Source organism: Oncorhynchus keta, chromosome 14 (genome assembly GCF_023373465.1).
Source record: "Oncorhynchus keta strain PuntledgeMale-10-30-2019 chromosome 14, Oket_V2, whole genome shotgun sequence".
Lineage (NCBI taxonomy): Eukaryota > Metazoa > Chordata > Actinopteri > Salmoniformes > Salmonidae > Oncorhynchus > Oncorhynchus keta.
The window spans coordinates 74,192,260-74,205,857 of record NC_068434.1 but is presented as its reverse complement, the minus strand read 5'-3'; the positions used below and the strand labels follow the sequence as shown (position 1 = coordinate 74,205,857).

The 13,598-nt window shown below is 42.8% G+C and overlaps 1 protein-coding gene across 4 annotated transcripts in view; it reads right to left on the bottom strand.

Moving 5' to 3' along the window:
• The window catches only part of LOC118394190 (synaptotagmin-7-like), a 123,646-nt gene that overhangs the window by 91,001 nt on the left and 19,047 nt on the right, over positions 1 to 13,598 (bottom strand). For 2 of the 4 annotated variants that reach the window (XM_052462540.1, XM_052462543.1), the window contains exon 1: positions 4,550 to 4,650. The exons of 1 other annotated variant lie outside the window; for it this stretch is intronic. In XM_052462540.1, coding sequence (XP_052318500.1) covers positions 4,550 to 4,598 — 49 coding nt within the window. In that variant the 5' untranslated portion in view covers positions 4,599 to 4,650. Of the gene's footprint in view, positions 1 to 4,549; positions 4,652 to 13,598 lie in introns of those variants that run through there. One more of the 4 variants, XM_052462541.1, reaches the window with a different exon arrangement.

Genomic DNA, 13,598 nt, shown 5'->3' with positions numbered 1-13,598 from the left:
ACACCGTGGATACTACAGAGACATCGTAATACGGAAGACCGTGGATACTACAGAGACATCGTAATACGGAGACACCGTGGATACTACAGAGACATCGTAATACGGAGACACCATGGATACTACAGAGACATCGTAATACGGAGACACCATGGATACTACAGAGAATACAGAGACACCGTGGATACTACAGAGACATCGTAATACGGAGACACCGTGGATACTACAGAGACATCGTAATACGGAGACACCGTGGATACTACAGAGACATCGTAATACGGAGACACCATGGATACTACAGAGACATCGTAATACGGAAGACAGTGGATACTACAGAGACATCGTAATACGGAGACACCATGGATACTACAGAGACATCGTAATACGGAGACACCATGGATACTACAGAGACATCGTAATACGGAAGACCGTGGATACTACAGAGACATCGTAATACGGAGACACCATGGATACTACAGGGACATCGTAATACGGAAGACCGTGGATACTACAGAGACATCGTAATACGGAGACACCATGGATACTACAGAGACATCGTAATACGGAGACACCATGGATACGACAGAGACATCGTAATACGGAGACACCATGGATACGACAGAGACATCGTAATACGGAGACACCATGGATACGACAGAGACATCGTAATACGGAAACACCATGGATACGACAGAGACATCGTAATACGGAGACACCATGGATACTACAGAGACATCGTAATACGGAGACACCATGGATACTAAAGAGACATCGTAATACGGAAACACCATGGATACTACAGAGACATCGTAATACGGAGACACCGTGGATACTACAGAGACATCGTAATACGGAGACACCGTGGATACTACAGAGACATCGTAATACGGAAGACCGTGGATACTACAGAGACATCGTAATACGGAAGACCGTGGATACTACAGAGACATCGTAATACGGAGACACCATGGATACTACAGAGACATCGTAATACGGAGACACCGTGGATACTACAGAGACATCGTAATACGGAGACACCATGGATACGACAGAGACATCGTAATACGGAGACACCATGGATACGACAGAGACATCGTAATACGGAAACACCATGGATACGACAGAGACATCGTAATACGGAGACACCATGGATACTACAGAGACATCGTAATACGGAGACACCATGGATACTAAAGAGACATCGTAATACGGAAACACCATGGATACTACAGAGACATCGTAATACGGAGACACCGTGGATACTACAGAGACATCGTAATACGGAGACACCGTGGATACTACAGAGACATCGTAATACGGAAGACCGTGGATACTACAGAGACATCGTAATACGGAAGACCGTGGATACTACAGAGACATCGTAATACGGAGACACCATGGATACTACAGAGACATCGTAATACGGAGACACCGTGGATACTACAGAGACATCGTAATACGGAGACACCTTGGATACTACAGAGACATCGTAATACGGAGACACCGTGGATACTACAGAGACATCGTAATACGGCGACACCATGGATACTACAGAGACATCGTAATACAGAGACACCGTGGATACTACAGAGACATCGTAATACGGAGACACCGTGGATACTACAGAGACATCGTAATACGGCGACACCATGGATACTACAGAGACATCGTAATACAGAGACACTGTGGATACTACAGAGACATCGTAATACGGAAGACCGTGGATACTACAGAGACATCGTAATACGGAGACACCGTGGATACTACAGAGACATCGTAATACGGAGACACCATGGATACTACAGAGACATCGTAATACGGAAGACCGTGGATACTACAAAGACATCGTAATACGGAGACACCATGGATACTACAGAGACATCGTAATACGGAAGACCGTGGATACTACAGAGACATCGTAATACGGAAGACCGTGGATACTACAGAGACATCGTAATACGGAGACACCATGGATACTACAGAGACATCGTAATACGGAGACACCATGGATACTACAGAGACATCGTAATACGGAGACACCGTGGATACTACAGAGACATCGTAATACGGAAGACCGTGGATACTACAGAGACATCGTAATACGGAGACACCATGGATACTACAGAGACATCGTAATACGGAAGACCGTGGATACTACAGAGACATCGTAATACGGAGACACCGTGGATACTACAGAGACATCGTAATACGGAGACACCGTGGATACTACAGAGACATCGTAATACGGAAGACCGTGGATACTACAGAGACATCGTAATACGGAAGACCGTGGATACTACAGAGACATCGTAATACGGAGACACCATGGATACTACAGAGACATCGTAATACGGAGACACCGTGGATACTACAGAGACATCGTAATACGGAGACACCGTGGATACTACAGAGACATCGTAATACAGAGACACCGTGGATACTACAGAGACATCGTAATACGGCGACACCATGGATACTACAGAGACATCGTAATACGGAGACACCGTGGATACTACAGAGACATTGTAATACGGAGACACCGTGGATACTACAGAGACATCGTAATACGGCGACACCGTGGATACTACAGAGAATACAGAGACACCGTGGATACTACAGAGACATCGTAATACGGAAGACCGTGGATACTACAGAGACATCGTAATACGGAGACACCATGGATACTACAGAGACATCGTAATACGGAGACACCGTGGATACTACAGAGACATCGTAATACGGCGACACCATGGATACTACAGAGACATCGTAATACGGAAGACCGTGGATACTACAGAGACATCGTAATACGGAGACACCGTGGATACTACAGAGACATCGTAATACGGAGACACCGTGGATACTACAGAGACATCGTAATACGGAGACACCATGGATACTACAGAGACATCGTAATACGGAGACACCGTGGATACTACAGAGACATCGTAATACGGCGACACCATGGATACTACAGAGACATCGTAATACAGAGACACCGTGGATACTACAGAGACATCGTAATACGGAAGACCGTGGATACTACAGAGACATCGTAATACGGAGACACCATGGATACTACAGAGACATCGTAATACGGAGACACCGTGGATACTACAGAGACATCGTAATACAGAGACACCGTGGATACTACAGAGACATCGTAATACGGAAGACCGTGGATACTACAGAGACATCGTAATACAGAGACACCGTGGATACTACAGAGACATCGTAATACAGAGACACCATGGATACTACAGAGACATCGTAATACAGAGACACCATGGATACTACAGAGACATCGTAATACAGAGACACCATGGATACTACAGAGACATCGTAATACAGAGACACCATGGATACTACAGAGACATCGTAATACAGAGACACCGTGGATACTACAGAGACATCGTAATACAGAGACACCATGGATACTACAGAGACATCGTAATACGGAGACACCGTGGATACTACAGAGACATCGTAATACGGAGACACCATGGATACTACAGAGACATCGTAATACGGAGACACCGTGGATACTACAGAGACATCGTAATACGGAGACACCATGGATACTACAGAGACATCGTAATACGGAAGACCGTGGATACTACAGAGACATCGTAATACGGAGACACCATGGATACTACAGAGACATCGTAATACGGAGACACCGTGGATACTACAGAGACATCGTAATACGGAGACACCATGGATACTACAGAGACATCGTAATACGGAAGACCGTGGATACTACAGAGACATCGTAATACGGAGACACCGTGGATACTACAGAGACATCGTAATACGGAGACACCATCGATACTTCGGAGACATAATAGCCCCCCGGCCTCTCCTAGACAGTTAGCTGTTACTCAAAAGCTAGAATTATGACACTTCTTCAGTTCACATAGTTTGTAGTCCTCAATCATCTTGTACTGTTCACTAGTCAGACGCAACAAGACAACACACTTGGCTGAACAAGTTGCTAGTGAATCATTTTAATGAGACTTGATGATGAAACCAGCAGAAACTTAACGTACAGACTGGACAGAGAAAATGCAGACTATCACTGATCTGATGTGCATAGTTCTGATCTGAACGTGTTGAATATAACCCCAGTATAAACAGGTTTTACACTTTGCTTGAATGTAGGACACTCTTTCTCATGTTTCCTTCTTGGGCGCTTCTAAAATATCTATTTTTAATGCATCTGACATGTTTGTTATTTTGAAGAAATTCACAAAGTAGTATGTCTTTGTAAAGTGATTTAAAATACATTTTTATCTTGACTTCCATTTAGTATCCATCCATTTTGGGACAGCTTTGACTCATTTGGATAAAATGTCTTCTAAGCATATAAATAACATGGAAAGCCAATAATACTTAAAGACAGCTAGCCTGAAAGCAAAGCAGTTGAGTTGGCAGAGTCCTGGCAGAAGACCCCACATCACTCTCAGTGGGTAATGAGTATGTATGGCACTGAAACAACTAGACAGACAACAAATACAGCACACCCTCACTCACCCTTTCAACTTTTACTCACTTTCAGTCTGTCCTTCAGTCTCCATCTGTCTCTTTTTAATTTCTCTCATTCTCTTTCTTTCTTTTTATACTTTCTTTCATCTCTCTCCCTCCCATCTTTCTGACTGGTGCTCCTCTGATCCATGCAGTGTTTTATGGTCGTGGGCCTTGGTGCCAAAGAGATCGGAGAGGCCATTATGAGGAGCGCCTGTGTGAGCAGGAGAGATTTAGGAAGAGAGAGATATACAAAGACCCAGTGAACAGCTGACAGCATGAAGGACTAGGGTTTCTTACCGTGATATGTGGTCTTTTCACACGTCAATAGAAAACACCTGGAGTGGATTAATGGGCCACGGAGAGGTGAGGACAGCATGGAGGAGACTGACAGGGGCTTGGTGATTCTACTACTGTGTTCTGATGTTGTGTCAGTGTGAATGTCCTCATAGTTTTTGTCAGTTTGTGTTTGCTGAGCATATGTGTTGTGCCGAGGCCCCATATCTCTGTCTGGGTTTCCTTTGAAGCACCTGCTGAGCTGTGGTATTTGGGTCCGTCTCTCTGACTGTGTGTCAGTGTGTGGTTCCCTGAAAAGTGTGTGTCTGGGTCCATCCCCTGACTGTCCATAAAACTTGGGCAGAGTCCACATGGCCACTTAAAAGTTCTACTAAATTATTCAAAGCATTTACTTATAAATAAACACAGGCTGCTCCCTTCTCTCTGAACTGCTGCACCCTCATAGCTCTCAGTACCTCCTCTATCAGCCTCCTCAGACTCACCCTCCCACTAACTCCTCCTAGTCACCGGTCCTCTCTCCCTCTCTCCTCTCCCCTCTGAACCTCAAACACTCAAGTGAGATCCATCACTGCTCTTTGTCCTCTTCCTCCCCCTTTCTCTGGTTCTCTGTAATTACGTTGACTGTTTGTGTGTGCATTGGCCTGAGAGACAGGTACAAACACAGTCCCTTAAGAACAGAGGGAGATAAATAGAATGACAGAAAGAGAAAAAGGTAGGGTGTTATGACAGCTGGCAAACCAGTCATTGATACATGCAAACCCTCTGTCAGGCATCGAGGAGTATTACCTCACACACACACAGATAATAACAACACACACACACAGATGATAACAACACACACACACAGATAATAACAACACACACACACAACCAGATATGTAAAAAAAATAAAAATAATAATCCATTAGGCTAGCGTGCACAAACACCAAGAAAACAAAGTCACGTCTCCTCATAGCCGTACACATCCCATGGGACAACAGAGTGGATATGGATAACTGATAATGATGGAATAGCAATTATGACCATAATATATCAAATCTGCGCCACTAAAAGGTCACATGTGGTGTAGGATAGAGTGTGGAGAGTAGCTAGCTCTGGGCCTCAGGTGACTGCTGGGCCCATCCACCAGATTACAGATTTGGCAGATACACGCACGCACATGCACGCACACGGCTGTCTGATTCCCAGCTCACCAGACCACACTAATTTACAGTACTGGCAAAACAAACAACAGACGATAAGCGTTGTCATCCAAGAGTGAGCAGACTACTGATGAAGGAGGGGAGCAGAAAATACAAATGTGTTTGTTTACTAGAAACCTAGGGAGAACACAGCCAGATAACAGAGGAAGTAGGACAGGAGATCAAAGGGAAGAGTGAGCTACAGGAAGGAAGGAGATGGGGAAGAGGAGGAAGAGATAATCAGGAAGGGGGGAAGAGGACAGGAAGAGAGGGAATGAGGAAGGTAGAGAAAAGATCTAGAAGTAGAGGAGGGTGGAGAGTCTTGATGGACAGGAAAGAGATGTGGGAAGTATTTGATGAAGGGGGTGGAAAATAAAATAGAAGAGAAGAGAAGAGAAGAGGGGAGGGGAGAGGTAGAGAGAGAGGTAGAGGTAGAGGTAGAGAGAGGTAGAGAGAGAGAGAAACAAAGAGGGTGTTGTGGAGGGTGGACAAAGTCTAGGATTCTCTTTCATCTCCAAGTGTTTGAAGGCATAGCACTTACTGAGACACTCTTGGGTTTGACTGACAGTCTGTGTGTGTGTGTGTGTGTGTGTGTGTGTGTGTGTGTGTGTGTGTGTGTGTGTGTGTGTGTGTGTGTGTGTGTGTGTGTGTGTGTGTGTGTGTGTGTGTGTGTGTGTGTGTGTGTGTGTGTGTGTGTGTGTGTGTGTGTGTGTGTTTTACTATACTTGTGAGTACCAGAAGTCCTCACAAGAATATTAAACCAACTAAAATTCAGGGAAATTAGGACATTTTTGCCGGTCAGCACTTATAAAAAGGCTATTTTAGGCTTAGGGGCAAGGTTAGAATTGTGGTTAGTGGTTAGGTTTAGGTTTAGGGGTTAGGGTTAGGGAAAATAAGATTTTGAATGGGAATCAATTGTTGGTCCCCAAAAAGTCCTCACAAGTATAGTAAGACATAGCTGTGTGTGTGTGTGTGTGTGTGTGTGTGTGTGTGTGTGTGTGTGTGTGTGTGTGTGTGTGTGTGTGTGTGTGTGTGTGTGTGTGTGTGTGTGTGTGTGTGTGTGTGTGTGTGTGTGTGTGTGTGTGTGCGTGCGTGCGTGCGTGCGTGTGTGTGTGTGTGTGTGTGTGTGAAGGGGTGGGGGGCACAGTGTGTGCATGGTGTGAGTTTGTTCTGTCAGACTGGTATTGGCAGGCTGAGTCTGTCTGTGGGAAGATCTGTCCCACCATCTGTTCCTGGCAATATGAATGTCTGTGGCTGTTTTTAAAATGCCCTCCTCTACCATTCCAAGTCTTAAAATATGCGCCCATCTTTACCTCTTTTGTTAAAAAATATTTTATTTCCATTTACTGTCCATAAATCCATCCATCCATCCATCAATCTATCCATCCCTCCATTAATCTATCCATCTATCCATTAATCTATCCATCTATACATTCATCTATCTATCCATCCATCAATCTATCCATCCCTCCATTAATCTATCCATCTATCCATTAATCTATCCATCTATCCATTAATCTATCCATCTATCCATTAATCTATCCATCTATCCATTAATCTATCCATCTATCCATTAATCTATCCATCTATCCATTAATCTACCCATTTATACATTCATCTATCCATCCATCCATCAATCTATCCATCCCTCCATTAATCTATCCATCTATCCATTAATCTATCCATCTATCCATTAATCTATCCATCTATCCATTAATCTATCCATCTATCCATTAATCTATCCATCCATCCATTAATCTATCCATCTATCCATTAATCTATCCATCTATCCATTAATCTATCCATCTATCCATTAATCCATCCATCCATCCATCAATCTATCCATCCCTCCATTAATCTATCCATCTATCCATTAATCTATCCATCTATCCATTAATCTATCCATCTATCCATTAATCTACCCATTTATACATTCATCTATCCATCCATCCATCAATCTATCCATCCCTCCATTAATCTATCCATCTATCCATTAATCTATCCATCTATCCATTAATCTATCCATCTATCCATTAATCTATCCATCTATCCATTAATCTATCCATCCATCCATTAATCTATCCATCTATCCATTAATCTATCCATCTATCCATTAATCCATCCATCCATCCATCAATCTATCCATCCCTCCATTAATCTATCCATCTATCCATTAATCTATCCATCTATCCATTAATCTATCCATCTATCCATTAATCTACCCATTTATACATTCATCTATCCATCCATCCATCAATCTATCCATCCCTCCATTAATCTATCCATCTATCTATCCATCTATCCATTAATCTACCCATTTATACATTCATCTATCCATCCATCCATCAATCTATCCATCCCTCCATTAATCTATCCATCTATCCATTAATCTATCCATCTATCCATTAATCTATCCATCTATCCATTAATCTACCCATTTATACATTCATCTATCTATCCATCCATCAATCTATCCATCCCTCCATTAATCTATCCATCTATCCATTAATCTACCCATTTATACATTAATCTATCCATCTATCCATTAATCTATCCATCTATCCATTAATCTATCCATCTATCCATTAATCTACCCATCTATCCATTAATCTATCCATCCCTCCATTAATCTATCCATCTATCCATTAATCTACCCATCCCTCCATTAATCTATCCATCTATCCATTAATCTATCCATTTATACATTAATCTATCCATCTATCCATTAATCTATCCATCCCTCCATTAATCTATCCATCTATCCATTAATCTACCCATTTATACATTCATCTATCCATCCATCCATCAATCTATCCATCCCTCCATTAATCTATCCATCTATCCATTAATCTACCCATCTATACATTCATCTATCTATCCATCCATCCATCAATCTATCCATCCCTCCATTAATCTATCCATCTATCCATTAATCTACCCATCTATACATTCATCTATCTATCCATCCATCCATCAATCTATCCATCCCTCCATTAATCTATCCATCTATCCATTAATCTACCCATCTATACATTCATCTATCTATCCATCCATCCATCAATCTATCCATCCCTCCATTAATCTATCCATCTATCCATTAATCTACCCATCTATACATTCATCTATCTATCCATCCATCCATCAATCTATCCATCCCTCCATTAATCTATCCATCTATCCATTAATCTACCCATTTATACATTCATCTATCTATCCATCCATCAATCTATCCATCCCTCCATTAATCTATCCATCTATACATTCATCTATCTATCCATCCATCCATCAATCTATCCATCCCTCCATTAATCTATCCATCTATCCATTAATCTACCCATTTATACATTCATCTATCTATCCATCCATCAATCTATCCATTTATACATTCATCTATCTATCCATCCATCCATCAATCTATCCATCCCTCCATTAATCTATCCATCTATCCATTCATCTACCCATCTATACATTCATCTATCCATCCATCCATCCATCCATCCATCCATCCATCCATCCATCCATCCGGTATTTCCATTACTCAAAAAGGTTACAATGGTATCACAGAGGAGATTGTGATAATGCTGTGTGTAGTGTGAGTATGTTAGGTGACATAGAAATTAGGCTTGGGGCGGTATACAGTATATACTGTCTACCGAGATATTTGGAAAAAAGCCACAGGATTTTTATTAATTTGAAGTTTTTCAATAAATTTGAACATTTGTAGCTGCTTTTTAAGTTCTAATACTGTAAGTTCTAATACTGTAAATCCCAGGATGACAGAAGGACAGTATGACAATATGGGGATCTGGACAAGCCTAATAGAACTGATGAAGTTTGAAATGTGAGAAGGTGCATGTGTCTGTGGTGACCTCACTCCCCCACTGCCTCATCTCTCTCTGATGTCCATTCTGCTCTCCTGAGACACACACAGTCCTCCCCTTCCTCGTCCTCTATCCTGAGTGCCACCATGACTCACTGTTACACCTGTATTCTGTGGATTGACAGAAATGTCACACCAAAAACCACAAATCCTTGTATTATTCCTTCATATAAACCCCCCCCCCCTCTCTCGATCTCACTTTCTCTCATGATGAACTTATGGTAAATGCTACAATGTCTCATGTCTTCTACAAATGATAATGAGCTCCTCAGGAACTCTAGTCTAGTAGGATGCTTTAGGGAGGACGACTTCCTCGATCTTCTCCACTCAATACTGGATTAACCTGTGTCAAACTCACTTCAAAGTCTTAACAGCTAGAGTCACTGTTGTCATACATGTTACATGCCAATCTGAATTACGGAGCATGCATGCTATAGTCCCATGCATGCTATAGTCCCATGCATGCTATAGTCCCATGCATGCTATAGTCCCATGCATGCTATAGTCCCATGCATGCTATAGTCCCATGCATGCTATAGTCCCATGCATGCTATAGTCCCATGCATGCTATAGTCCCATGCATGCTATAGTCCCATGCATGCTATAGTCCCATGCTCTACTTGGTAGAGTAACATGCTCAATGCCTGTGTATTTGAGGGAGGATGGTTATCTTCAACAAAGTGAGCTGCTACTGGATAGTCAGTATTCTTACACCTGATTGAGCTGCGGCGTTCAGCTATGTGTTATTTTAATCGTTTTTTCCTTTGTCCTACGTAGGCTTTCCCGCATGAACAGGTTGAGATAGATTACTTCCTTTGTAATGGATGAGATGATACCCCTAACAGGAATCTTTCGACCTGTATGTGGGTGTCTGAAGAAGGATGTTTTTGGAGTGTCATAGTCTGGTCTATAAGCGTGGTTGCAATATTGGGGATAGCTTAGTGAGATCTGACCTGCCCCCTGAGCCCACTCAGACACTCTTGACACCTATTCCAAATGGGAACTACAAAAGTGGCTCATGCACACAGTGCAATACACAGACATTGAGCATGTTGCTCTATCAAGGAGAGGAGGTAACGTGGAGATCCTACTACTACAGAGGGAGGCCTACTGGATTTCCTTTCTAAAAACATTGACCCCTAGTGGTCTGAATATTGACGTTGATCTCAGGCCCTTCTTATGAACAAATGTTCTTTATTCACTCTTCTTTATGAACACGTCTTATAAATGAATATATTCTTTCTACAGCTTATCTGCGTACACCCAATATGTTCCCTCTGTTGTAGATACTTATTATGCATTACGGTTGAACCATAAGATTACATGTAAAAAATAATCATTAAAAAAGAAAACATATATAGTAAATATATATGTGATATTAAATGAAACAATAATGTATTTTGATGTGAATATTATGTATGATATCTAATTATGTTTCCATATGATAACACTAGCCTAATATATTATATATGCTGTAAACTTTTGTCTTTTAACAGTTTCACTCAATTAATTCTAATCAACCAAATAATGACACACCCCTCACTATCCTCATTGGTTGCACTAATTGCACTGTTTGTCTACATAACCTGGTTCAAGCATTCATGACATTACCCTTAAGAAGACACATGGATGCTGAAACATTGGTGTTAATCCCAATAAATTACTGGGAGTTTATATACAGTACCAGTCAAAAGTTTGGACACACCTACTCATTCAAGGGTTTTTCTTTATTTTTAAAATGTTCTACATTGTAGAATAAGAGTGAAGACATCAAAACTATGAAATAACACAAGGCATCATGTAGTAACCAAAAAAAGTGTTAAACAAATCAAAATATAGTTGAGGTCAGAAGTTTACATACACTTTAGCCAACAAACTCAGTTTAACACAATTCCTGACATTTAATCCTAGTAAAGATTCCCTGTCTTAGGTCACTTAGGATCACCACTTTATTTTAAGAATGTGAAATGTCAGAAAAATAGTAGAGAGAATTTTTAAAATATATATATTTCACCTTTATTTAACCAGGTAAGCTAGTTGAGAATGTGACGACCCTCCCACTCTGTCTGCCGTATTCTCTCTCTTTGCTCTTGTTTCCTTATTAGGATGCCGGTGGGCGGAGCTGGGAGGGTCGTCAGCGACATGGGAAACACCTGGGCCCGGGGGTGTCCCAGGAGAAATAGACCTCTTCCACATTCATTGGGAGACTCTCTCCATGTAGACACACTGTTGTTTCTTTGTATATAGGTTACCTTAGTTAATAAATATATTTTGTTATTCCTTATCTCCACGTTGTCTCACTTTTTGTTACGGGCTTCGAGTCGGTTCGTGACAAGAACAAGTTCTCATTTACAACTGCGACCTGGCCAAGATAAATCAAAGCAGTGCGACACAAACAACAAAACAGAGTTACACATGGAATACATTTACATTTACATTTAAGTCATTTAGCAGACGCTCTTATCCAGAGCGACTTACAAATTGGTGCATACACCTTATGACATCCAGTGGAACAGCCACTTTACAATAGTGCATCTAAATCTTTTTAGGGGGGTGAGAAGGATTACTTACCCTATCCTAGGTATTCCTTGAAGAGGTGGGGTTTCAGGTGTCTCCGGAAGGTGGTGATTGACTCCGCTGTCCTGGCGTCGTGAGGGAGTTTGTTCCACCATTGGGGGCCAGAGCAGCGAACAGTTTTGACTGGGCTGAGCGGGAACTGTACTTCCTCAGTGGTAGGGAGGCGAGCAGGCCAGAGGTGGATGAACGCAGTGTCCTTGTTTGGGTGTAGGGCCTGATCAGAGCCTGGAGGTACTGAGGTGCCGTTCCCCTCACAGCTCCGTAGGCAAGCACCATGGTCTTGTAGCGGATGCGAGCTTCAACTGGAAGCCAGTGGAGAGAGCGGAGGAGCGGGGTGACGTGAGAGAACTTGGGAAGGTTGAACACCAGACGGGCTGCGGCGTTCTGGATGAGTTGTAGGGGTTTAATGGCACAGGCAGGGAGCCCAGCCAACAGCGAGTTGCAGTAATCAAGACGGGGAGATGACAAGTGCCTGGATTAGGACCTGCGCCGCTTCCTGTGTGAGGCAGGGTCGTACTCTGCGGATGTTGTAGAGCATGAACCTACAGGAACGGGACACCGCCTTGATGTTAGTTGAGAACGACAGGGTGTTGTCCAGGATCACGCCAAGGTTCTTAGCGCTCTGGGAGGAGGACACAATGGAGTTGTCAACCGTGATGGCGAGATCATGGAACGGGCAGTCCTTCCCCGGGAGGAAGAGGAGCTCCGTCTTGCTGAGGTTCAGCTTGAGGTGGTGATCCATCATCCACACTGATATGTCTGCCAGACATGCAGAGATGCGATTCGCCACCTGGTCATCAGAAGGGGGAAAGGAGAAGATTAATTGTGTGTCGTCTGCATAGCAATGATAGGAGAGACCATGTGAGGTTATGACAGAGCCAAGTGACTTGGTGTATAGCGAGAATAAGAGAGGGCCTAGAACAGAGCCCTGGGGGACACCAGTGGTGAGAGCGCGTGGTGAGGAGACAGATTCTCGCCACGCCACCTGGTAGGAGCGACCTGTCAGGTAGGACGCAATCCAAGCGTGGGCCGCGCCGGAGATGCCCAACTCGGAGAGGGTGGAGAGGAGGATCTGATGGTTCACAGTATCGAAGGCAGCCGATAGGTCTAGAAGGATGAGAGCAGAGGAGAGAGAGTTAGCT